This window comes from Oryctolagus cuniculus, chromosome 14 (genome assembly GCF_964237555.1).
Source record: "Oryctolagus cuniculus chromosome 14, mOryCun1.1, whole genome shotgun sequence".
NCBI classification, from domain to species: domain Eukaryota; kingdom Metazoa; phylum Chordata; class Mammalia; order Lagomorpha; family Leporidae; genus Oryctolagus; species Oryctolagus cuniculus.
In genome coordinates this window covers 69044382-69071965 of record NC_091445.1, presented here as the reverse complement: position 1 = coordinate 69071965, position 27584 = coordinate 69044382, and the positions used below count along the sequence as shown (strand labels likewise).

The 27584-nt window shown below is 41.6% G+C and overlaps 1 protein-coding gene across 7 annotated transcripts in view; it reads left to right on the top strand.

Moving 5' to 3' along the window:
- Window positions 1-222: 222 nt before the first annotated feature.
- The window catches only part of PAIP1 (poly(A) binding protein interacting protein 1), a 32131-nt gene continuing 4769 nt past the window's right edge, over window positions 223-27584 (top strand). Inside the window, exons 1-10 of one of the 7 annotated variants that reach the window (XM_017344711.3) lie at window positions 734-1010; window positions 1557-1658; window positions 1875-2041; window positions 7919-8104; window positions 12215-12327; window positions 15894-16005; window positions 19840-19965; window positions 21175-21281; window positions 22183-22300; window positions 23005-23059. In XM_017344711.3, coding sequence (XP_017200200.1) covers window positions 983-1010; window positions 1557-1658; window positions 1875-2041; window positions 7919-8104; window positions 12215-12327; window positions 15894-16005; window positions 19840-19965; window positions 21175-21281; window positions 22183-22300; window positions 23005-23059 — 1114 coding nt within the window. In that variant the 5' untranslated portion in view covers window positions 734-982. Of the gene's footprint in view, window positions 506-708; window positions 1254-1495; window positions 1659-1874; window positions 2042-7918; window positions 8105-12214; window positions 12328-15893; window positions 16006-19839; window positions 19966-21174; window positions 21282-22182; window positions 22301-23004; window positions 23060-27584 lie in introns of those variants that run through there. The other 6 variants (XM_008262176.4, XM_008262175.4, XM_002714019.5 and 3 more) reach the window with 6 other exon arrangements.

The following is a 27584-nucleotide window of genomic DNA, read 5'->3' as shown; positions in this document are numbered from 1 at the left end:
TTTATTCGTTTAATGTGGCTTCTAGAAAGCTCATAATTACATAAGTGGCTGGCATTTGTAACTCGCATTAGGTTTTTATTACCACTGGTAAAAGATAAAAATGAGGGGCGAGTCGCAGTGAAAGTGCATTTTCTTAACATTTCTGGGGGAGGTTAGCGAAAAGGGAAGAAACCGAAGCGCGGTCACAGGAGGTGTGACCCTCTGTGATAAGTACCTGCTGCTAATTGAGATGGAGGAGGCGTATTGTGATGCCGTTTCTTCTCCCCGCCCCCGCTGTTAACGGAGCAGGTGGCAGAGTTTCTTCCAAGGCCCCCTTCCCCGCCAGTCCTCGGGTCTCGGCGGGAGCCCGGTCATTGAACACACCTGCGCGCCCACGGAGGTGCGCGTCCGCGAACCCTGGCGCTGGGTCCACGCCCCCTCCCCCCGTATTTTTATTTTCCTGCCATCAACCGTCAGTCTCGCATTTCTCTCCGGAGAACCATCGAGTAGGTCGGGCCCGCCTGGGGTAAGCGCCCCACCACGTCCCCCCCTACCCCAGCTTAGGACTGGGAGCCGAGACGCCCCCGCCGGAGCCCGGCAACGAGCAGGGGGAGGTCCGGCGGCCGAAACGCCGCCGGCCAGGCGGCCCGCTGGGCCCCGGCTGCCGGCCAGCCGCGAACGGGAGGAGCCGCGGCGGGCGCGCCCGGGGCCTCCGGGCCGCGGGGGGCCGCTGTGACCCGCCTTGGCCCCGGTCGCGCCGCAGGCGGGGGAGCCGGGTTTCGGAGGAGAATCGGAAAGCGGAGGGTAGCCGAGGGGGGCGGGTGCTCAGGCAGCCGTCCGCTCCGCCCGAATCGCGGAGGAGCCGAGCCCGGGCCCGCCGCCCTCCTCCTCCATGAGGCCCGAGTGAGGCGCAGCGGCGAGAGCCGGCCCGCGGCGCCTCCTCCTGCGTCCTGCCCCGGAGCGCAGCGGCCGCGGCCCCCGGAGGTGGAGGAGGAGGAGGAGCATGTCGGACGGTTTCGATCGGGCCCCAGGTGCTGGTCGGGGCCGGAGCCGGGGCCTGGGCCGCGGAGGGGGCGGGCCTGAGGGCGGCGGTTTCCCGAACGGAGCGGGGCCTGCAGAGCGGCCGCGGCAGCAGCAGCCGCCACCGCAGCCCAAAGCCCCGGGCTTCCAGCAGCCGCCGCCGCTGCGCCAGCCCAGGACGGCCCCGCCGCCAGGGGCCCAGTGCGAGGCCCTCGCCGGCTCCCAGCGGCCTCCCCGGCCCGGGGCGCTCCCAGGTACGGAGCAGCTCGAGGGTCCCCGTCGTCCTGGGCCAACGCTTTCTCCCGACCCTCCCCCTCCCCACCCCCGACCCTCCGCGCGGGCCGAGGCCTGGCGCGCCGTCTCCTCTCCCCCGCCCTGGTTCCCCGAAAGCATTCCCCGAGGGCGGCCCGCTTGTGACGGGGCAGGGACGGGCTCGGAACCGGGTTTGGAAGGTGGCCGCTAGAACCCTTTGTGCGCCCCGGCGGGGGGAGGGGCCGGGTGCGCGGTCTCGGAGTTCTGCCGTCCGGGGAGAAGTAAAATCGCCTCCCCCTCCCCAGCCCCGCCGAGCGAGACCCGAGGCGAGCTACCACCTCTTAACCGACTCGCCGAGCCCGAAGCGGGGAGGGGGGGACGCCCTCCCGCGTCCGTTTGGGAGGCAGGTATGTTCCTAAAGGAGCTAAACGCGAGCCTATTGTTCCCTTTGGCTGGCTTTCTGTATACATCCTAGGAATAAGCTTAAATTTCGTGACGGTTCCCGTTTAACTCGTCAAACCCTGGCCCTCCGCAGATGGTTTTTCCATGTGTAGTAAGTCGCTGTACAAAGGAATGAAAGCCTCTAACACCACCGCCCCCCCCCCCTTTTTTTCCTTTCTCAGAACAAACGAGGCCCCTGAGAGCGCCACCTACTTCACAGGACAAAATCCCACAGCAGAACTCGGAGTCAGCAATGGCGAAGCCCCAGGTGGTTGTAGCTCCTGTACTAATGTCTAAGCTGTCGGCAAATGCCCCTGAATTTTACCCATCAGGTTATTCTAATTATACAGTAAGTATAGCCTTTCCTTAAGACTCTGGGTTAACATTGCTCGAATAATGGTGTTACTGCTTCATTTATCAGTGTTCTGCTGCTTCTGTACTACGCATAAAAACACATCATTCCGACGTGTTTCCGGAGGAAACAAACCTGATTCTGGAATATATTTTGCCATTATAGTCATGGTATTAGAATGTAAGCTTGAAAGACTTCTTGTCTGCTTTGGCCTCTGTTGCATTCCCAGCTTCTATAGAGTGTAGGCTGAAAACTCAATGTCGTCAGGACATCTTCTTTTGAAACTAAAATGTGTTTCCAGACTTTATGGATACTCCATAGGAGAGCAGCTACACCAAACTAGGGTTTCTTGTTTTTTAATGTTTGTTTTCATTTACTTGGCAGAGAGGGGAGGAGAGCACTTTTTTTTTTTTTTAAGATTTTTTTTTATTTGAAAGAGCCAGAGGAATAGAGTTCTTCCATTTGTTAATTCACTCCCCAAATAGCGGCACCAAAGTGAGCAAATCTCAAGCCAGGAGCCTCTTCTAGGTCTCCCCCGTGGATGCAGGGGCCCAAGGAGTTGGGCCATCTTCCACTGCTTTCCCAGGCGCATTAGGAGGGAGCTGGATCAAAAGTGGAGCAGCTGGGACATGAATCTGTGCCCATTTGGGATGCTGGCTGACGCTGTATGCCAGGGCTTTAACCAGACAGACCATAGCAGCCGCCTAGGGGTAGGGGAGTACTTTCATCCACTAATTCTCTCCCCAGATGTGTGTAACAGCCAGGGTTGGATCAGGCTGAAGCTGGTACCCCACAATCCAATCTAAGTGTCCTACGTGTGTAGTAGGGACGCAAGTATTTGCTCTCACCTGATACCTCCTGTCCATTAGCAGGAAGCTCAATGGGAAATAGGTGGAACTCAAACTAGGCATTCTAATATGGGATGAAGGCATCCTCAACAGCACCTTAACACCTGTGCCTATTACTTGCCCCTGGTACTTTTTTGAATCTTGAGAGTATACATCTGGTCTCTTGTTTCTAGTGATAATTAATTCCATTATGTTAAAAAGGTTTCTGGTGCAGTTAACCTGTATACAGAAATTTAAGGGGTTTTGATTAAAATCTTAAAGTTATATGTAAACATTTTTTTATTTGAGTGGTAAAGTTACAGTGAGAGGGAGAGAGAGATGGAGAGAAAGGTCTTCTATCTTCTGGTTCACTCTCCAAATGGCTGCAGCGGGCAGAGCTGGGCCGATCCAAAGCCAGGAGCCAGAAGCGTCTGAGTCTCCACGCAGGTGGGGGGACTCAAACATTTGGGCCACCTTCACTGCTTTCCTGGCCATAGCAGAGAGCTGGATTGGAAGAGGAGCAGCTTCTGGTGCTTCTGTACTACACGTGGGATGCCGGCACTGCAGGCAGTAGATTAACCTACTCCACCACAGCGCCAGCCCCTGATAGAAGAACTTTTAAACTTTCATATTTATCTTTGTCAATGACATAGCAATTTTTTAAATTGACCACACATTTCTCTTCAGCAAAAAACGTAACTCAGTTGATGTGTAGAAAGGAGTTTGCTGTGCTAGGTTAACTTAGATGAGTAAATGCATGGGGATTGATTTGTAGGAAAGTAGGGCAGGAACTTTTCAATCAAGTTGAAGAGATGATAGGTAATTCTTAATTATTTATAAGACCTGTCTTACCTATCTTCTTAGCTTTAGTGAAGTATAACCCAGAATAGTGTACATAAGGGTTAGCTCAAAGTTTCACAAAATTGACACACAGGTAACCAGTATCACAGGAAACAGCATCCCCAAAGCCCCTCTGTCACCTTCTAATCATTACCAGTGTATTAGACAAACTCTTTTTGATGTAATAGTTTTGCCTGCTTTCAAAGGTTATGTAAATGGAATCATACAGAATATATTCTTTGTTTCTTTCATTCAGCATCAAAATTAACCCAAGTGTAGCATATAATAGGGAATTTATTCTCAGAGCATGCCATCCCATGACTGGATCACAGTCCATCTGTCTATTGATGAACACTGGACCTCTTCCACTTCTGGACTATTAATAGAGCTGCTATTCCTCTCCATGTCTTGGTTAATATATGCCTTCATTTCTGTTTATCATGTACTGAGGAGTGGAGTTGCTGGGATATAATGTAGCTAGCTTTAGAGCCTACCAAAGAGATTATTCTATTGTATACGCTTGTATTTGATTTCCGATTACGTACTATCTGGTCAGCATTTAATATTTTTCTGTTTAGCCATTCTGTTTGTGTATGGCATCTGGTTATGGTTTTAGTTAGTTTCAGTTGGTATTTCTATTTTTTTAAGGTACAGAGAGGGAGAAACAGATCTTCTATCTGCTGATTCACTCCCCAAATGGCTATAACAGCAGCAGCTGGGCCAATCTGGAGCCAGGAGCTTCTTCCGGGCCTCCTATGCGGGTACAGGGGCCCAAGCACTTGGGCCATTTTTCTTCTGTTTTCTCAGTCCATCAGCAGGGAGCTCGATCTGAAGTAGAGCAGCCAGAACTCGAACTGGTGCCCGTATAGGATGATAGCGCCACAGGCACATGCTCAACCTACTGTGCCACAGTGCTGGCTCCATTAGTTGGTATTTTCTTACAGTTAACAATGGCATATCTTTAATTAAAGATTTATTTTATTTGAAAGGCAAAGTTAACTGGGCAGGAGTTGAGGGGAGAGACAGGGAGAAAGAAAGATCACACATCTGCTGGTTCACTCCCCAAATGACCTGGCCAGGAGCTTCTTCCAGGTTTCCCACATGGGTTTAGGGGCCCAAGCACATTAGCAGGGAGCTAGATCAGAAGTGGAGCAGCTGTGACTTTTAACTATTGCCCATATGGGATGCCAGCATCACAGGCAGCAACTTTTCCTGCTGTGTCACAACGCTGGCCGCTGTATCTCTTTTTTTTTTTTTTCATATTCAATAGGAAAAGTTTGAAAAGCTGTATGTACTTGCCAGAGAAACTATGTTTCGACCATCTAGGAATAGGAAAAAGCTTTGGAATTGTTTAAAAAGGTGTAGAGGGGTTGACATGGGGTGAAATGGGCCATTTATTTTATAAAATGGAAATGGGAGCAACTTGGATTCTTTCCAGGATACTGTATTTGGCTGAGAGGTAAAGAGCCATTGGAAGGCTATGAGTAGTTGAATAAACTCTTAAGGGTATTTGCCTTGTAGTATCTACAATAAGTTCCCTGTTTGTTTTCCTTCCTGTTGACTTAGTTGTTCTATGATGGGAAGGATAGTTTTTTTCCCCACATAGTTCTGAACTATTTTTACATAGTTGCAGTGATTCCTCAGGGGTAGAACTGTGTGGAGTTAACCCACTTACTTAGAGCCCTGTCATCTGTTAGGCATTCCCTGCTGTGCTCTCATACATCAGCTCTTTCCATGGTCTGTGTGCACCAGTACCGATTGTGAACTGGAAGCCTCTGTGACCTACAAGGCTATGTCTTGGTGGTGGGTTATGTGTGTGTGTGTTTGAAAATTTAGGTTGTTTTAATTAAATCTCCAACACAAGTTAGATTTTACATGTCTGAGTTTGCTGTTTTCTCCAGAAATCGGTCCACTGTCACAGACTTGCACTTTGATAGAGCAGCAATTGGCTGGCACTGAATATATGCATTCCCTTTAAATGGAGTATGTGACCCCTAATTGCTCCCTGGCTTCCTTCATTCACTTCTAGCCCCTTGAGTTCTATAAACATTTAGGCTTGCAAACCCTGTTTTGGTACATTCTCTAGCCTTACTAGGTTATCCTAATATTTATCCTTGGCCAAGCCTAAGAGTTTCTCAGTCCACTTAGACAAAAGCAGAAGGCTTGCTTTTTTCCCCCAGTGAGGATAAGTTCTTGTAATAACCATAATCCAAAGTTACCCACATTCTTTTATGTATTCAACAAATAATTGAATACTTACCATAAGTCAAACACTGGAGATACAGCAGTGAACGCAATGGACAAAAATCCTTGTCTTCATGGAACCTCTGTTCTAGTCATATCCTTGCTCAGTTTCCAGAAATTCCTTGTTCTGTTTTTAAAAAAAATTTTATGAGAGACAGCTCCCATTCCCCCAGTTTATTCCCAAGTACCTGCAACAGCAGGGCCAAAGATGGGAGATGGGAACTCCCCAGGTTTCCAACATGGTGGCAGGAGCCCTGGGACTTCAGGCATTACCACTGCTTTCCAGGGTCTGCATTAACAGGAAGCTGGAGTCAAAGGGAGAACTGAGTATTGAATTCACATATTCTGATATGGAATGTAGGTGTCCTGGCTAAATCTGCCTTCCTTGTTTTTCTTTTGTTCTACACATGAAATCCATTTCCTAGTACCCCGAGATAGGTCTGCTCTAAGAATGCCGCCTTTTTCTGACAGCTTTTGTGGTAGCCTTTTGCTGTTAACTCTTTCAAAGCTCCAGGCCCCCATACCTGCAGTCCTTCCTCTAATCCTGCTACTAGAATTCCCTATTTTCCATAATTTTTTTATAAGTGAGTTCTGTATTCATCTGTTCCTGCTCATTGCTTCTTAAATAAACTACATCTTGAATAGGCAATCATAATTCACTTGCCTTGGGCCCCTGCACCCCTGTGGAAGACCTGGAAGAAGCTCCTGGCTTCGGATCAGCGCAGCTTTGACCGTTGCATACATTTGGGGATTGAACCAGCGGATGGAAGGCCTCTATTTCACTCTGCCTTTTTCTCTGCAACTCTGACTTTCAAATCTTTAAAAAACAAACAAACAAAAAAACCAACAACTTGAGTAGCTACATGCATTTCTGTCACTGGGGATTAACAGATGACCAGCCTTTAAGATTTATTTTACTTGAGTTACAGAAAGAGGTAGAGACAGAGAGGTCTTCCATCTGCTGGTTCACTACCCAAATGGCTGCAACGGCCGGAGCTGAGCTGAGCTGATCCGTTGCCAGGAGCCAGGAACTTCTTCCGGGTCTTCCACGTGGGTGCAGGGGCCCAAGGACTTGGGCCATCTTCCACTGCTTTCTCAGGCCATAGCAGAGAGCTGAATCGAAGAGGAGTAGCCAGGACTAGAACTGGTGCCCATATGGGTTGCCGACACTTCAGGCCAGGGCTTTAATCCACTGCACCACAGCAATGACCCCAAGAAAATTGTCAAACATCTCCAAGAATATAGAGAATAAGTGAGTCCTGTGGCCTCAACAGTAAACTACATTCTTGTTTCTGTATCCCTTGTCCATACATCCGTTCCCACTCTGAAGAAAATCCTAGTTCTTATTTCATTCATGAATAATATATATGTACATAAAGATTTATTTATTTGAAAGAGTTACAGGGAGGTGAGATGGTGATCTTCCATCCACTTGGTTTACCCCTCAGGGCTGGATTTGGCTGAAGCCAGGAGCTTCCAAGTTTCCCACATGGATGGCAGGGTCCCAAGGGCTTGGACCATTTTCTGATGCTTTTCCCAGGTCATTAACAGGGAGCTGGAGTAAAATGGAGCAGCTAAATCTCAAACTGCTACCTATCTGGGATGCCAGTGCTGTAGGTGACGACGGCTTAATCCACCATGCCACAGCACCGGCCCCAGTGATATTCTTAATGTTGACATTAGCATTGTAGTGAAATGAATTTATACTGTTTGAGCCATCTAGTAAATTTGCCAGTAATGAGAAGACAGCTCCATCCAGGTAAATGGAGATGTTATAACATCATCTGTTGGGCAAGGAAGAAATATGTTTCCATATACTTTATTTTATTAACATAATGAGCTTTATCATATAAAGGATCCTTAAAAATAAAAAAAAGCTGTGCTAAAGATAGGCCAGTTTAAACCCACCTTGTGTTTGTTTTGGCCAGTTACATGGAGTTAACTTTTCTTTTAAAATCTATAGGAATCCTATGAAGATGGTTGTGAGGATTATCCCACTCTATCAGAGTATGTTCAGGATTTTTTGAATCATCTCACCGAACAGCCTGGCAGTTTCGAAACTGAAATTGAACAGTTTGCAGAGACCCTGAATGGTTGGGTTACAACAGATGATGCTTTGCAAGAACTTGTGGAACTTATCTATCAACAGGTAGGTTGGCTGATGGCCAATGATGATCTTCCGATAGCTTCCTTGAAACGGGGATAATGGTTAGTTTTAGAGAAACTGGATTCATCTTCATCTTCTCTGTTCATGGCTGCTGTCAGGTCTGCTTTGTAATAGGTTCCTGTAACTCAGGATGCCAACTAGAGCCAAGTTAGACTACATACTTATCTATGTAGCCAAGGCCCTACACAGGCAGTAAAGAAAGTATAGAAGGAAAATTGGGACAGTTATGAGGAAGACTGTGCATCACATGATTTTTTCCCTTCTGTTTTTATAGGATCTGAAATCAGTGTACAAGAAACACTGCAATTTTGTTCTGTCTTAAATCATGTAGCATGGGAGTAATTGAGAAACATAAAACTTTGTTTAAAAGAGCCGTACTGCAAAATATTCTGTCTTAATATTTTTGTCTCGACTTCCATTTAAAATATAAGGAATTACACTGTAACTCCTTGAAAGTCTCATGTCAATTGAGATTGTTTTTCACATTTAGTTTTGATCCCAGCATGTTGATCATTGACACACTGATGATATCTTAAGAATGAAAAATACAATATACAACACTGGCATCTTAAGCCTTTTTAGGAAAAAGAAATTTTGAGAGAGACAGAAAGCACCCATCTATTGGTTGATTCCCTTAAATATCCACAATGGCTGGTGCTGAGCTAGGGCTAAGGACAGGAGCCATGAAAGCTCTCCAGGTCTTCTGCGTAAGTGTTAGAAACCCAACTACCTGAACCACCTAAGCTCGGTGACCACTGCCTTTCAGGATCTGCCTTGGCAGGAAGCTGGAATCGGGAACTGTGAGTTGGGAATAGCATGGAAGCCAACTACGTTCCATATTGGAGTGCTTAACTGTTAGGCTAGATGTCTGCTCCTATGACAGTTTTTTAAGGTCAGTGTAAGAATGGCCAAAAAACAATAGAGGAACAGAAATATAAACTTTAGTCCTTTAAGCAAGTATAATTCAAATTTAGAATATGTGAATGGGGCCAGCATTGTGGCATAGCAGGTAAACCCACTGCCTGTGATGCCAGCATCCTATATGGGCACCGGTTCGAGTCTCAGCCACTCCACTTCTAACCCAGCTCCCTGCTGTGTGGGAGACCCATATGAATCCCTAGCTTTGACCTGGCCCAGCCCTGGTCATTGAGGTCATTTGGGAGTGAACCAGCAGATGGAAGATTGATCTTTCTGTCTTTCCCTTTCTCTCTATTTCAAATAAGTCTTTAGAAAAAGAATACATGAATAGATGATAATAGCAAGTTTATATTGGATACTTTTCCAAGTTGATCTAGACTGTTATAACAGTTGTACCAAGATTACCTAGTCAACTCTCAAGTTTTAAGAAATGCTTGTTTTTATAGAACTGCTCTTCTGATTCCTATTTTCTGCCTCAATGGATTAAAAAGGAATATGAAGGAAGAAAATGGAAGAATGTGCTTACCACTTTTTGGCTTTTCTTGTTTCTCTGTTTCAGCTATTCAGTAGGGTGCATGATTATAGTTTTTCAGAGCTGAGTCTATAACCTGATCATTACAGTCATTTCTATGATTTTCCTTAAAACCAATTTTTTGGGATACAATCTGCATTTTAAAGTTTTAACATTCTTTAGTTGATAGTACATTGACCATATACAGATTTATCAACAGCTTTTAAATTTCACTGTTGTAAATGAAAATGGAAATTGACTCTTAGCGAGTAACAGAACTAAACAGACACATTCAACTTTGTTCCCTTCCCAGAGCACTAAAAATGACAATATGGGGATTTTAAAGAGGTAGAATTCCATAAGAACAAAAGTAAGGAGGTAAAAGCCTTCATTTTGAAGACTAGAAAGCAGGTGGCTGAGTGGTAACTGTCTTGGCAGACCCAAATTTCAATTCCAGGCCAGTTGGAAAAGCTGAGAATCGCTTTGATTTATAGTGCAGACCCTCCAAAAGGCTATAGAATAAGTATGGAATGATTCTTAAATTGGTAGACAATCTAAAAAATTAGACACTCTAGGTCTGTTTTTTGCATTAAGTAGCCACTAGGGTAAGTTTGATTATAGTCCTTCTCAGGAAGTTAACAAAGGGGTATTCTACCAATGAGGGAAATTAAACCAAAGGCAAAGATATGAGAACCAGGGAAATGGAATTCTACAGGAGAAAAGCGAAATGAATCATCCAGATGATAGTGAAAGGAGATGTCAAGTTAATAGACACATTCACAGTAGGCCAAGAGGCAGCCAGTCTTCATTGGAGTAGGTCAGAAGGCTCCAGGAAAGATTCCCTGGTAAGATGAGCACACCTGCTGGGTTTGAAAGTATTAAGAAATTTACAGCCTGGTGAGTTTAGGGATAAATCAGTGAGAAGTATATGAAAACAAAGTAAGAAAAATTAGTAACTTAAGGAAAACATAATTGTTACAGAAAAGGAAAAATCAGTGTAATACATGATTCAGCTACAAATGGAAATACAACTGAAAAATCACAATAAAACCATTTTAGGAGATGGAGGGAATGGGAAATAGTGGAATGGGGTGAGTTAGCAGGATGAAAGCTAAAAGCTCGTCATTCATAGTGAGAATCTAGTAATGACATCTAAACTGAAAAATCTCATTCATGGGAATACAGAGGTTAAAACCTTTTTAGCTTGAATTGGAAATGGTTGTCCATGGAAGTAAAATTGGAATGTAGGTGAGAAAGTAGGAAACTGCTGTATGACAGGTTTTGTAGAACTGAAGTCTTAAACATTTTTAAATCGTATGTGATAACTTTAGAAAGAAACTAAAGGACCATAGACATTGGCAGTAATGGGAAGAGTGAGTTTGAATTTCAAGTCTTGTGCCAGCTAAGCATGTATGATGAGAAATCAGTCTGTAAGATCTAATAATTATAAAGCATTTAATGTATGCTAGGCAGTGTTAAGCACTTTACATGTAGTTAACTCATTTAATTCTCAATGAGTGCAAGATATTACTGTTAACCTCTGTATTAAAATATAAATGAGGATAAATGATTTGGCTAAGGTTACCACACCTAGTTAAGTAGACCGGAGGGACATCAGGCCATGTGTTAAATCTAAAATTTGTGACTTGAGCCATTAGTGTCTCTATTAGATGGTAAACTGTTTTCTACTATTCTTTAAAACATTCAATTTGGGCCGGCGCCACGGCTCACTAGGCTAATCCTCTGCCTTGCAGCGCCAGCACACCAGGTTCTAGTCCCGGTCGGGGCACCGGATTCTTTCCCGGTTGCCCCTCTTCCAGGCCAGCTCTCTGCTGTGGCCAGGGAGTACAGTGGAGGATGGCCCAAGTGCTTGGGCCCTGCACCCCATGGGAGACCAGGATAAGCACCTGGCTCCTGGCTTTGGATCAGCGCGGTGCGCCGGCCGCAGCAGCCATTGGAGGGTGAACCAAAGGCAAAAAGGAAGACCTTTCTCTCTCTCTCTCACTATCCACTCTGCCTGTTAAAAAAAAAAAAAAAAAATTAAAGTCGAACTTCTTGAGTATTGCTTTGACTACATAACAGTCTGATATGTACTGTTAGTGTCTTCGCTTTTTTGTTTTTAATAGCCATTTTGATTTTCTTTACCACAGATGTTTGAAATGTTGTTTAACATACCTGGTATGAGACGCTTTATCACCCTAGCTGAAGCTCAGGGAAGCATCCATAGTCACAAAGCCGAAGGCCTGGGAAACTTATTCTGACCTATTAGACATCAAAGTCTTTGTTGTCTTGCCACTGAAAAGCACCACTGGCCAGTCATTTGGCCGCTGTTCACATGTGTAGTTATTATCATGTAGTTGGGAGTATGCATATTTTATGCAAAAATGGGTTAGCATCAAGAAATGTCTAATTGCCTTCTGGTAGCCTCAGAGAAATGGAGCAAGGGGAAGAACTTGCATTAAATGTTTTCATTGAACCTGTAATGTTGGGAGGGAGAATGAATTTAAATTTCCTTATGCTTACCAATTACAGATTTGTAGGTTTCTCTATACAACATTGATGGTCAGTTTTGTGAACCAAAATGTGGTTTTCTTTAGAATGTTGCTAAGTGTTTGCATTAATAATGATGTATCTATGTCATACAAAACTTTTCTTTTTAAAAGGCTACGTCTATCCCAAATTTCTCTTACATGGGAGCTCGCCTGTGTAATTACTTGTCCCATCATCTGACGATTAGCCCACAGAGTGGCAACTTTCGTCAATTGCTACTTCAAAGGTCAGTGTGAATATGAAAACTAAAGGCAATCTATTTCTATATGTACTAGAATTTTACCATTCCTCTTTTCTAAAGTTAGAGAAAGTTATAGGGACAATAGGGTGGCCCATTCTTATTTGCACAGTCCTAAAACTAGTCAGATATATCAGTATTTTTAAGTAATGGTCTCTCTTTGGTTTTGTGATTAGAAAGGCTTTTCCTTTCCCAAGATCTTAAAAATGATCACTTACAAGTTTCTAAGGATTTAATTTTATTTAGATAAGAATAAAAGTGAATACGTCCTTTCCTACTTGTTTGAACTATTTATCATATTGCATTTTTGTATTTGGGTTTTGATTCTGGACTTATAGTCCATTTATCACTTATTCTATCCATTTATAATAGCTCTACAAAAGCTCTAATGTTAAAAGTAACTGGTCTGGTTTTCCTTTTTCTTTCTTTTTTTTTTTTTTTTTTTGGTGGAAGTTTCTTTGCTTGTTTTATCCAATGAACTTTAGAATCAGCGTTTGAAATTATACAACCTTTTTGGTATTTGTTAGGTATTTGGGGGATGATACTTACCTAGTTTAGGGAAAACTAATTTTCTTAGCATTTGCATTGTCTTCAATAAGGTCTTCAATTTTGTTTGTCTATCAGTTCTTTAGTATGAGTTCCATTGTATGGTTAAACTGCAGTGGAATAGAATTAAGATTCTAAATGAAAACCCCAGGGAAAGATTAAGGTTTTGATGAATGTGGTACTTCAGATGCATATGTGAAGGATAAATTATGTTGATAGCACACTGGTTAGCCATTTTAGGGAGGGAGGGGAACAAAATTCCTGTCTCAGTCCTTATACCAAAATAAACTCCAAACATCTCACTTAAAGTAAAATAGGTACTAAGGGGGAAATTGAAAATTAAAGATTGGTAAAATCCTTTCAAGCAAGACATGAAACCAAGAAGTCCTAAAATTAACGAATTTAGTTACATATAGATTAGTTTTGGAAGGGAAGACATAAATTATATGAAGTAAAGTAAAATAGCAAAATTTTATAACACATGACCGTGAGCTCATTTACTTTGTATAAAGAGAATTCTTAGGAGTAAGAAAAAGATTATCTTAATAGAAATATTTGGAAAGGCTTTGAATAGATACAGTTTGGAAAAACATAAATAACAACACATAATAGCTTCTGGAAAGATAGGACATGTGTATTTCTAGGAGGTAGAATCCCAGAAAAGCTACCATAACTGTGACCTGCTACTCACCCGGGCTCTGCCTTCTGGTTTCTTAGATATTTAAAATAGGGCTCACACCCTGTCCCAACCCTTGGAAATTGGGGTGTAATTGGATTGTAGTGGAGCCTGAGTATGCCTTTCTTAAGCTTTCTAAATGATGCTACTGTGTAGCCATGGTTGAGAATAACTCTTCCCATTCTTTGATTCTCTACCCCTGAGTGTTTCTATAGTACTTCATTGCTGTTAAGATATTAATGTGGAAAATTAGTGATATCATAACAAGTAGTAAACAGCAAAGCATAATTCTGCCTCATTTAAAAATGAGCACTGTAATACTTTCCTGATAAGGAAAAGAACAATGGAAGTTGCCTTTAAAGCACTTACCTCTGTTATAGTGGTATTATAGGTGACTTTGTTCTTTATTTTTCTGTTTTACACTTAAGCTAAAAAACTAAAATTTTTACTTAAGAACGTCTAGGGTCTTAGGTAATCAACCATGTATAGGGGTAGGGATTTATTTTGCAGGTATGTAATTACAGCCTCATACAATTTAATGGAAAGTATGTCAAAATTTTTGGAAAATGGGCTAAATGAGTTTATTCTGGTGCAAAAATATTGAAATCCATGTTTAGGTTTTCCATAATACAGTTCCACAAAGTTTTTGGTTTTTTAAGATTTATTTATTTAGAAAACTAGTTTACAGAGCGAGAGATTCAGAGCTTCATCCGCAGGTTCACTCCATAGATGGCCACAATGGCCAAAATCGGGAGCTTCATCAAGGTCACCTATGTGAGTGACAGGGGCCCAAACACGTGGGTCCATTTCCTTTTTGCAGGCCATTAACAGGGAGCTGGACAGAAGTGGAGTAGCTGAGACACAAACTGGCACCCACATGGAATGCCAGCATTGCAGGCAAAGGCTTTACCTGCCATGCCACAGCACCAGCCACTTCAACTTTTTGAAGACCACTGATACATGTGGATAAAATTAAACTTTGATTTTTCCATGCACTTTTTGAAGTTCCCTTGTAATCACAGGGTTTATGGAAGAAAAAAGATGGTTTCATACAAACTTTCAGTTCCAGCATTTTAACAGAAAGGAAAGCGGTCAACAACAGCTGAAACAACCGAATTGCTGTTAATTGCTCTTTTCCATTATTAACCACAGTGTTCTATAAATGTCTAGCCCTTTTTTTTTTTCTGATGAGGTTTTAATATGTATGAGAAAGTAACAAATGTCTTACCACATCTGACTCAAACACAGTGGTGCTCAGTTAATAGAGTTTGTAACATTGGAGTTGGTCAGCAGGCACAAGAAGCTATCCAGGTTTATTGTTGGCTCATAAACAGACCTAAGGTAAATTCTTGGGCAAGTAGTTTTTTTTCTTAAACTTACAGACTGTTTGAAAGCCTTCCATTCTCCATAAGCTCTTCCTTTTGTCTTTAAAAGAAACTGTAGAACATCAGCTTTATAAAACAAATGAATTTCAAAGGGTTTTCTCACACTTTATCGTTAAAAATAAGAAAGTATTAAAACCAAAGTTACAAACTCTTATAAATCCATCTTGGTAATAAAAGGTGGCACTGTAGTTCACTTATGAACATAGTAGGGGCCCACTATGATTAGTTTAGACATCTTGTATGAGCTGTGATTGTAAGCCCTGAGAAGAGGATTTGTATTATCTGTGTGAGGCAGTTGGGCCTAATCAGAAAATAAAAGGAGGGAAAATCAGTAGATATGTTCAGATGCCATTGGAACAGAGACCGTATCAGTTGCTTTCTGTATCATGATTCCAGTTGGAGTTTTTCTTCACTGTAATACTTTCCTGATATGTATAATGGAAATTATAAAGATGGACTTTAAAAAGTATTCATTTTAAGCATAGAGGCCTTATATCTATATTTTTAAAGATTTTATAAAATTCTTACATATATCCTACATATTCTTACAAAGTTTTTATATTCAAAAAGGTAGAAAATCTTAGGGTAAAAGCACAGAGCTTTCTTCACAAAAAGCCTTTAAGACTCAATGTGAGACTTTTTTGTTTGACAGTATGCTGTGAACCTCAGGAAACTACTATTGCTTAAATATATTAAAAACTTGATCTGACAGTTTTATTTTCAACTATTCCTATCAGTTTCTTAAAACTGAGAGCCTTTAGTGTGAAAAGTTAATGAAGATATCTCTTGGGTGGGAACACTTTGTCTTTACTATAGAGGGTCAGAGCATTAGAACATCATGCTTAACTACCTCTCTTGATGTGGACAGCTGAATCAACAAATGGTCATCTTTTTTGACTTCTTATTATAAAGCAATGTGATATTATAAAGATTTGTCTTTTTATTAGGTGTCGGACTGAATATGAAGTTAAAGATCAAGCTGCAAAAGGTGATGAAGTGACTCGAAAACGATTTCATGCGTTTGTACTCTTCCTGGGAGAACTTTACCTTAACCTGGAGGTAAGATTTTTTTTTTTAAACTATTAAGAAAGCTTGAAAACATAAATTGATTGCACTAAGGAACTTTTGTTCACATTTTTCTACAACATTCCAAGTGAAATAAAAGGGGGAGTGGGAAAGAAGATGGCTCGGCACCTACTCCTGATAGTGTTTGTACTTCAATCCAACTTCTGTAATATTTGCTTCTCTTTGTCAGGATGTTGAGAAATAATTAGAGCTAGTCTGTCCTTTTAGGAAGCTATGGTTTACATACGAATTTAAACTTATGAGGTGTATTACTTCTTGTATGGAAATGTTAATACATTTAGTCTGAGTTTGAGCTGGTGGCTTAGAGCAGCTTATTGCTTTTAAATGAAGAGGCGAGAGAGTAGAAGTTTCTGGCTTTTCACCATAATTTCACCTAGAATCTTCTAAGATTTATTTTTTTGAAAGGAAGAGTTAGAGAGCTCCTCCATCTACTGTTTCACTCCCCAAATGGCCACAACTACTGGGGCTAGGCCAGGCCAAAGACAGGAGCTTCATCCTTGTCTTCCTCATTGGTGGCAGAGTCCCAAGCACTTGGGCCATCTTCTGCTATTTTCTCAGGTGCATTAGCTGGATTGGAAATGTAACAGCTGGAACTTGAACCATGTGGGATGCTGGTGTGCAGGTGATGGCTCAACCTGCTGTAACACAATGCCAGCTCCTCTAGAATTATTTCGTTAAATCTTTTTGTTTCTATTTTTGGAATTGACAAGCAAAATTTCTTTTCAGTAAGGACATTTTACATCTAAAATCTACCCTTGGGGCCGGCGCTGTGGCACAGCAAGTTAAAGCCCTGGCCTACAGCTCCAACATCCCATATGGGTGCCAGTTTGAGTACCAGCTGCTCTACTTCTGATCCAGCTCTCTGCTGTGGCCTGGGAAACTGGCCCAAGTCATTGGGCCCCTGCACCTGTGTTGGAGACCCAAAAGAAGCTCCTGGCTTCAGATCAGCTCAGTTCTGGCCATTGCAGTCATTTGGGGAGTGAACCAGTAGATGGAAGACCTCTCTCTCTGGCTCTACCTCTCTCTGTAACTGTCTTTCAAATAAGTAAGATAAATTCTTAAACTATCCTTTGGGGCCAGTGCTATGTCATAGCTGATTAAGTCATCTGCTACTCCAGCATCCTATGTGGTGCTGGTTCGAATCCCAACTGTTCCACTTCCCCTCCAACTCCCTGTTATTGCATCTGGGAATTCAGCTGATAATGGCCCAAGTGACTGGACACCTTTACCTCCATAGGAGACCCAATTGAAGGTTCTGGCTTTGACCATGCACAGACTGTTATTGCAGCTGTTTGGGGAGTGAACCATGGTTGGAAGATACTTTTTTGTATCTCTTTCTCTCTAACTCTGCCTTTCAAATAAATCGTTTTTTTTTTTTTTTTTTTTTGACAGGCAGAGTGGATAGTGAGAGAGAGAGAGAGAGAGACAGAGAGAAAGGTCTTCCTTTGCCGTTGGTTCACCCTCCAATGGCCGCCGCGGCCGGCGCGCTGCGGCCGGCGCACCGCGCTGATCCGATGGCAGGAGCCAGGAGCCAGGTGCTTTTCCTGGTCTCCCATGGGGTGCAGGGCCCAAGCACCTGGGCCATCCTCCACTGCACTCCCTGGCCACAGCAGAGAGCTGGCCTGGAAGAGGGGCAACCGGGACAGAATCCGGCGCCCCGACCGGGACTAGAACCCGGTGTGCCGGCGCCGCTAGGCGGAGGATTAGCCTAGTGAGCCGCGGCGCCGGCCTACAAATAAATCGTTTTTAAAAAAAAGTCTGGGGCCAGCATTGTGGCATAGTAGTTTAAGCCTCCGCCTGTGATGCCTGCATCCCATATGGGTGCCAATTCAAATCCCGGCTGCTTCACTTCTTGTCCAGCTCCTTGCTAATGAGCCTGGGAAAGCAGCAGAAGATGGCCCAAGTCCTTGGGCCCCTGTACCCACTTGGGAAACCTAGAAGAAGCTCTGGGCTCTTGGCTTCAGCCTGGCCCAGCTCTGGCTGTTGTGGTTTTTTTGGAGTGAACCAGTGGATGGAAGGCCTCTGTCTCCCTCTCTCTGATTCTGTAACTTTGCCTTTCAAATAAAAAATTTGTTAAAAAAAATTCTATGTAATTTTCAAGTATACAAAATATTGTTAAATATAACTAAAGTACACTAGATCTCTTGGACTTATTTTTCCTAAATGAAATTTTGTGTGCTTTGACCAATCATCTCATTCTCCAGCTCCTAAGAATGGTTTGTGTGTGTGTGTGTGTGTGTGTGTGTGTGTGTGTGACATTTTTATGGAGTCAATAGCTAAATAGATTTAGGTGGTGTACCTGAGTATATGCTTCTTAGTAGGCAGTAAAACTGAGCATTAGTGTGTAATGGGTTGGTGGTACTTGACTATTTTTTTAGTGAATTCCATATATATAAGTATACACACACACACATATTAGTCTGCATTTCAAATGAAAATGAGTGACCTATCTGCTGGGTACAGTCTCCCAAATGCCCACATCAGCCAGAGCTGTGCCAAGCCAAAATTAAAAGCCCAGAATTCAGTCTGGGTCTCCCATGTAGAGGGTAGCAACCCAAGTGTTTGAGCCATCATCTGCTGCCTCCCAGGATGCACATTAGCAGGAAGCTGGATTGTAGTCTTAAACATTGATTTGAGAATTTACTTTCATAAACATCATAATATACATATCATGAGATGCATGAATCCATTGTCAAATGCACACATATTTTTCAGTATAATCTTTAAGTCAAAATAAGAGCACCAATTTTATGTGCCTTTCACGAAGTCATTCTTTTTTATATATAGATTGAGTCTTTCAAATAAATAAATCTTTTATATATATATAAAAGGTAGAGATAGAGATAGAGATTGATCTTCTACCCACTGGTTCACTCCCCAGTTGCTGCATCACTTAAGGCTGGGCCAGGCCGAAGCCAGGAGCTAGGAACTTCATTCGGGTCTCCCATGCCAGGGCCCAAAGATGTGAGCTATCTTCCACTGCTTTCCCAGGTACATTAGCAGGGAGCTGGATCTGAAGTGGAGCAGCCAGGACTCGAACTGGCACCCATATGGGATGCCAGCTCTGTAGGTGGAGGCCTACCTTTCTATGCTACAGCGCCAGCCCCTCTTGAAGAGTAAATTCTAAGAATGCTACTGATGATTTCCTATGTGGAAGTAATGAAGTTAGGCCTGTAGGAGTATAAACAAGGTATTTCCTCCAACTCCCTGCTAATATGCCTGGGAAAGCAGCAAGTGCTTGGGCCCCTGCAACCCAGGTAGGAGACTTGAATGGAGTTCCTGGTTTGGCCTGGTCCAGCCCAGGCTGTTGTGTCCATATTGGGGTGGACCAGCAGATGGAAGATGTCTCTCCATCTCTGTCACTGTGCCTTTCAAATAATCTTTCAAGGAAAAGACAAAGCATAGTTCTTGCACCTAAAATTTCTCTAACATGAGAAATGATATATGGATACCACTTTAATGAAAAATAGGATATTTAAAATGCTAAGATAAATAGGATATTTAAAAGGTCAAATGTGGCAGCTTAAACTGGAGAATGCTTTATGAGACAGTAACATGATGGGCTTAAATTTTCCTGACTTATGTGTGGAAAAAATGGAAGTGAAATTGTACTTGTAGTTTAATATTTTATATGTAATTAAGAAGTCTTATTAATAAAAGTAATTCTAATTCTGTGAAGATTCCAGAGTATGTTGCCATTTTTCTATTGTTGAACTAAAACAGTTTAGTTTGCCAACACCTCTTAGCACTTAATTATCTCTATTATATTTTAATATCATTACTTGTAATTTTCTCTTGTTCCATAAGATCAAGGGAACAAATGGACAGGTTATGAGAGCAGATATTCTTCAGGTTGGTCTTCGCGAGTTGCTCAATGCCCTCTTCTCTAATCCTGTGGATGACAACTTAATTTGTGCTGTAAAATTACTGAAGGTATGCCTTTAAAGTATTTTATTTATAATTTAGAAGAAAAGTATAGTATATAAATGAGCTCAAGATTTAAGTTTCTACTTTAAATATTGATGTTTTTTCTTCTATAACAAAATCATTATGCAAGGGTACTTCAAAAATAGTGGAAAAATTAAAAGATGAATTCATTTTGAAATCTTCTTAGTTTTCCATAATACACCTTTTCCTTGAACTTTTGAAATCCATGTATAGATTTTCATGTTTTTTGGTACTGAAATAAATTTACCTTCTAATTCCATTTTCCACATCATTTTGAAGTGCCCTCATATACTTATTTAATGTAAAGAAGCAAAATTAAGAGTGAAAAATGGAATTCCTTTGTTTCATCTGTAAATTCCCTGGTGTTCCCTTCTTGTGTCTGTATGAATTCTATATAGAATATCTTTAGTTGTGACTTTTTTATTTGCCAGCTGATAAAATCTTAGATCTTTCCATGGCACACAGATTACCCCTTTGTTGAATAACTTCATAGTATTCCATTGTATGTATATATTGCTTATTTCAGACGTTTAAGTTATTTTCCATCTAGCCCCTGCAACACTGCTAGTAATCTTTCATCCTGTCTTTATTTGTGCAGACATTTCTTTGGGTTAAATTCCAAAACAGATTTGATAGATCAGTAAGCTGTACACAGTTGACAGGAAACACTACGTTTCTTTCCAAATGCCAGACTAGAGTGTAGTTTTTGTTTTGGCTTAGATGCTGAGTAAAATTTTGCATTTTCATCAGTGAATTTAAGCATATCTTCATGTTTATTAGCCATTTATTTGTGAATTACCTATTTATACCCTTAATTTTATTTTACATGTTGCTTATTTTTATATGTTCAGTAAGATGTAATAACCAGTCTTAGTCATACATGGAATATGAGGGCCTTCAAAAAGTTTGAGCAAATGAAGCTAAAAGATTGTGGGCGTGTTCCATGAACTTTTGGAAGCTTCCATGTATAACACATAATGACATTTACAAGCCATGTTTAAAGGCCTGCTATAGTTTTTTTCAATTTCTCTGTCAAAAAAATTAGCATGGAGATCTCTGAATAGATGATAGAGAATAATTGGAAATATTTAACTTGCTAAATTCATTCTAAAGAATGCTTGAACTGCTTCTAATATCTTTTTAGAATTTCTGTGCTGTATTGAATTCCTTATTTTACTGATGCCTTCATTTTAGTTGACGGGGTCAGTTTTGGAAGATGCCTGGAAGGAAAAAGGAAAGACTGATATGGAAGAAATTATTCAGAGAATTGAAAATGTTGTCCTAGATGCTAACTGCAGCAGGTAGGAAACAATGTAGACGCCCAGTAACTCTTTTTTTCCTTAGTTTGTTTTCGTTTTTCTTTTTCTTTATTTTTTATTGACAGAATTAGAGACAGAAAGGTCTTCCTTCTGTTGGTTCACTCCCCAATTGGCCGCCACGGCCAGCGCTGCGCCGATCCAAAGCCAGGAGCCAGGTGCTTTACCTGGTCTCCCACGTGGGTGCAGGCGCTCAAACACTTGGGCCATCCTCGACTGCCCTCCCAGGCCACAGAGAGCTGGACTGGAAGAGGAGCAGCCAGGGCTAGAACCTGGCGCCCGTATGGGATGCCGGTGCCGCAGGCAGAGGATTAACCAAGTGAGCCACGGCACCGACCTCTTTTTCTTCTTTTAAAGATTTTTATTTTATTTGAAAGGCAGAGTTACAAAGAGGCAGGGAGGGAGAAAGATCTTTATCTGCTACACCACAACACTGGCCCTTAGTTTTTTTCCTAATCTGCTGAACTTCAGGATTGTAATTGCTGTTACAGATCTCTAATAGAGTTTCTTTAAAGGTGTAATATTTTTACCTATGCTTTTGGCTCAGTAGCCATTGTTCAATTTCATTTGGAATTTTTTCCTATGGAAAGATGAATTTAGTGAAAAATAAACTTCAAGTACTCAACAAATATTTGGGTAAAGAACTACCAGAAGTATTACAGAAGACAGAAATTAAAGGATAATCACTATCTTTTAAGGACCATGTAGTCAGTTATATGGAACACATTTCAAAGCTGGGTTTCGTTTTAAAGGTGAGTTTATATCATAATGTGCAGAAAAAGCATTAGTAGTACTGTTAAATTTAGGAAATAAAGTTTTAGACACCTGTGACACGCAAGCCTGATAACAGTGACTACACTTTAACTCGTGCAACTCTTGTCTGCAGAGATGTAAAGCAGATGCTCTTGAAGCTTGTAGAACTCCGGTCAAGCAACTGGGGTAGAGTCCACGCAACTTCTACATACAGAGAAGCAACACCTGAGAATGATCCGAACTACTTTATGGTATGTTTGTGTTCATATTTTAAGTTCTGCTTATTGTTTGAATTCTGTTTTAGAAATTAAATGAATTCCATTCTTATTCTTATTTGACTCAGAGTCGCCTACCTGCCAGCAGATCAGGTAAATAGACATTTAGATTCTTCCAGTAAAAGAGAGGTAGACTAAAAGATCCTCCAGTGGCAAGGGAGTTTGATAGGGCCAGGACTTCAGTGAGCAAATGGATGCCAGGAAGCTGTTCTTCCAGAGATCTCCTAACTGGAGACCTGCGTCTCAGGCTGACTTTTGCATGTTGTATTAAAGTAAAATGAAATAAAAACAGTTCCCAGGCCCAGTGATGCCCTGAATCTGCTGACATGACCCAAAGAAAAGCAGTTGTGGAGGAATGCTCCTATAACCTGGTCTTGGGAAAAATTAAGGGAAGTAGTGGGACAGAGGGAAACTACAGCTAAAAATTCCGCCATGACTGTGATAGACAATAGATAGCAGGATTAGAATCATGAGAACTTGAGATAATAAAAGAAATATATGAAAGTGAAAGTGAAAATGGCTTCTAGGAAGTGGATTCTTTTGCGGTTTTAGTTTGATTTGCTCTTGCTTGTTGCATTATCAGGAGCAGATGGGTCACATTAGCCATGTTTCATTCATTAATGTACTTTAAAAGAAATTCTAAAATGACTACATACTTTGATCACTCTGATTCATCCTAGAATGAACCAACATTTTATACATCTGATGGTGTTCCTTTCACTGCAGCTGATCCAGGTATGTTTTCTCAGTCCTGTTTTCCCTTAAGGTTTTGGTAAATAGTAAATTACAGAAAACCACATAGTCCCCACCACAGAATTGTCACTTTTTGACAAATTCATGTCATCTCAAATAATAGACTTGTCTTATAAGTAGGGTATTCTTTATAAGGGATCATGTGAGCCATTTGATATGAAAATCTGACTCTATAATGTCTTGCTGCTGTACTTTAACAACAAAGGATTAGAAGAAACCCTCAATTAAATGCAGCCATTTTTATTTTTTAAAGACTCTTAAACTTTCAGGTTATTAGAATGGAGAAAGAAAAAAAAAAGGGGGGCCGGCACCATGGCTCACTTGGTTAATCCTCTGCCTGCGGCACCGGCCTGGTTGGGCACCGGGTACTAGTTTCGGTTGCTTTTCTTCCAGTCCAGCTCTCTGCTGTAGCCTGGGAAGGCAGTGGAGGATGGCCCAAGTGCTTGGGTCCTGCACCCACATGGGAGACCGGGAGGAAGTACCTGGCTCCTGGCTTCGGAGCATCACAGCACCAACCATAACAGCCATTAGAGTGAACCAACGGAAGGAAGACCTTTCTGTCTGTCTCTCTCACTGTCTATAACTCTCTCTCTCACTAACTCTACCTGGCAAAAAAGAGAATGGAGAAGAAAGATGGTTCTAATTTCCCAATATGGATTAGTGCTTATAGGTACTCAGAATTACAGATTTCGTTAATACTTGATGATTCAGAGTTAATTAAAATTTAAATCTGCATACTTTCTTTTCTGGAAAGACATTTTATACAAAGATTGTTTTTCATTGTGATAGGACTACAGGGTAAATGAGAAATTTTCCCCACTTGAATACAAATTATAACCAGCTTGTCAGAATTTTCCCATTTGTTTACTCTGGATAGCAGGCATTGTGACTCTCATATGTCTAGACAAAGGAGTTTCTTTAGGGTGAGAATAGAATTAAGTTACAGGCTGTGAACATCTTCACCTACACTAAATGTTGCTAAATTTTCTTAGACTTATTTGAAAGGCAGACGCAGAGAGAGAGAGAGGTCTTCAACCTGCTGGTTCACTCCCCAGGTGGCTTCAACGGCCAGAACTGCGCCAATCCAAAGTCAGGAGCTGGGAGCGTCTTCCAGGTCTCCCATGTGGATGCAGGGTCCCAAGGACCTGGGCCATCTTCCACTGCTTTCCCAGGTCAGGCATAGAGAGCTGGACTGGAAGTGGAGCAGCCGGGTCTCGAACTGAAACCCATTTGGGATGCTGGCACTGCAGGTGGTGGCCTCACCCAGTATGCTACAGCGCCAGCCCTGCTAAATTGTTTTTGAATATGATTTTGCCATTTAGTATTCCCGGGAGTAGTATACGGAGTTCTTGCTGCTCATCTTTGGCAACAGTTTTTATTACACTTAATGTTTGTCAGTGTGATGGTACAGAATTCTGTCTTGCTGCCATATTATTTCCCTGGCATATGATACTGCATTTCTTTTCCTGATATTGGTTGACCTTTTGATTTCTTCCTTTGAGAATTTTTTGTTTTATCCTCTTTGCCCATATTGCTGTTGGACCATTTGTCTGTCTGTATTTGTAATTCTTTATACAGTTTTGAAAAAAGTGATCCTTAGTTGGCTGAGTTTCAGTTATATTTTTTACCTCCTCTTCCCATATTGTTTATAATGTCTTACCATATAGAAGCTTTATTTTAATGTAAATAAAATTTATCTATCTTATTTTGGCTTTCTGTGATTGAAAAATATTTCCTGGGGCTGGTGCTGTGGTGTGGTGGGTAAAGCCACCACCTGCAGTGCCAGCATCCCATATGGGAGGGCATTGGTTCAAGTCCCGGCTGCTGCACTTCCAATCCAGCTCTCATGGCCTGGGAAAGCAGTGGAGGAAGCTCCTGGCTCCTGGCTTTGGAGCGGCACGACTCTGGCCATTGTGGCCAGTTAGGGAGTGAACCAGCAGATGGAAGACCTCTTTTTTTCCTTCTCTCTCTGTATAACTCTTTCAAATAAATAACTCTTAAAAATTTCCTTAACTGTGAAATTCAGTTTTCTCCTAAAAATCTTACTCTGGTATTTTTTCAAAGTTAGCTCTTTAATCCATCTCTACTTTTTGTATGTAGGATGTAACAGAAAGTAAATATTTTTTCCATAGACTACTATCTCAGCAACAAATAATGAAGTCCTCTTTCCTGTTAGTGATAAGAAGCTCCCTCTGTGTACCATGTAACTCCTCTGTGTGTCTTACTACTATGCTTATTCACATAGCTCTCTCCTGCTAGTCTGTCTAAACACCAATACTATATTTTTAATTTTTCTTCCTTACTGTCATAATTGCAGCGTGGTAAGCCAGATTTTTCCCTTTTCACTAATTCTTCAAGTTACCTTGATTCATTCATTCATCTATGACTAATCTGCGTATCCTATTTCTAGTGACTATTTTATAGAAATTCTATTTAATTTTTCAAGCTGAACTTCATTTCTGCATTTTATTCAAATTATCTGGACCTTTCTAGATACATTTATCTCATTCTAAACTTTTGTTTCATATTTTTGTTTAACTCTCCTTTTATGGTTATCACAGAAAAGTATTCCCTTATATCAGGTTTTTATAAAATTGTAATCTCATCCTTAATGATCTTTCTTAAACTTTAAGTTTAAAATCATTTACAAATGAGAGAAAAATAACAAAAGCAGAACTGTTCAAAGAATACCAGTCTACTCTTTACACAGATGTAACTAGTAGTTTGCTCACTTTGCTTTATTTGTGCTCTCTGCACACCATGTGTAGCATTTGAAGATAAGTTAAATAAGTTAGATAAATGATGGCCTTGTATAAATGCTTCAATGTGTTAACTGTCTTTTTGTCTTCATGAAAACTTTCCCTGTGGCTTGCATTATAGGACCTTGAATCAACAATAGTTGTAGATCTGCTTCTGCAAGGAGCCGCAGGGATACCATTGACTTTGACAGGTTTTTATTTTCTTGTCATAGGGATTTTTTATGTGAACAGTAGATATTTGCGGTACCAGGCCCATTGATACAAATTCCCTGGGGATTCAACTTCTCCAGAGTGCTCTATCCTCACCATAAACCTAGACAGGCAGCCAAGCTTCCTTGCCATCTCTTTGCCACTTCAGGTGACTTCTGTTTTGTTGATGGCTGTCCTTTTTCTTAAGGTAACAGCCCTTGAAGGGTTGCGAATTTGCAAGGTGAGATGGGTATGGAACATAGATTCCATCTTTCTGAACCCAAGATCTTGGTTTCTGACCTTTTGTGGGTTTCAAAATCTGGGGACCTTTTTTATTCTGAGACCAGCACCATCTGTCAGCCTACTAGCTGCAAGAGCTGCAGTAGTTACAGATGGCTTTCAGTTCCTATTTCTTTTGTCATCTGGTGACTTTACTTCAATTTTAACTCATCCATACCTGAAAAAGAATGTTATATACCACAGGTGTTTCTTGCAGAGATTCTTATGGTTAAAATAGTTTCTAAGTTGCCAAAATTGGATGTTGAAATATCAAATGTAGTTATTTGCTATCAGAATTTGAGGTAGCTTCTATTCCTAAGACACTAATCTTCCTTTTTTTAATATTTTTTATTTGAAAGAAAGAGGCAGAGAGAGAGGTCTTCCATCCAATGGTTCACTCCCCAGTTGGCCGCAATGGCCGGAGCTGTGCCAATCCGGAGCCAGGAGCTTCTTCCGGGTTTCCCATGTGGGTGCAGGGGCCCAAGGACTTGGGCCATCTTCTGCTTGCCAGGCCATAGCAGAGAGCTGGATTGGAAGTAGAGCAGCCGGGTCTTGAACCAGCACCCATATGGGATGCCGGCGCCTCAGGCCAGGGCGTTAACCCACTGCTCCACAGCGCTGGACCCTCTAAGACACTAATCTTAAAAGGTACCCAGTAAGTCTGCCTAAGACAGTTAGCAGGTAGAGAGTTGTATCACCTGAATTGCCTTGGAAGATCTAACCAAGGGAAGGTTGACAGAGCTGAAACATTTACCAGGTAGCTGCCTTCCTGCTATCTCTTAGGGAAGGAAAAAAAGGAAAAGCCTCTGTGTTAAAACCTTTGCCAGCTAAACCTCACTTGACTGAGAAACATGGACCAGTTGCTGTTACCTGCTAGCCAGATAGCTTACTTTACCATCTTGTGGAATGCTAATGGAGAGCTGACAGCCAGGAGTATTGGATTAAAGTCCTTTCTAGAAGGAAAAAACGGCACTAAAGAATGAAAGCAGTATACACACCAGTTGTGAAATAAAATCTGGTATGTTATAGTGGCTCTCATTTCCAACTTAGAGGAGTATTTTATATAATTACCTTAAGGTTTCTTCTAAACCTTTTGTAGGGGGTGCAAAAGCAAACCACTTAGAATATAAGTTTTTGTTTTGTTTTTGTTTTAAGATTTATTTTATTTGAAAGGCAGAGTTGGGTGGGGGAGGAAGAGGAGGATCCTCCATCCATTGGTTCACTCCCCAAATTGCTGCAACACCTGGGGCTGTGCCAGGCCAAAGCCAGGAGCCAAGAGC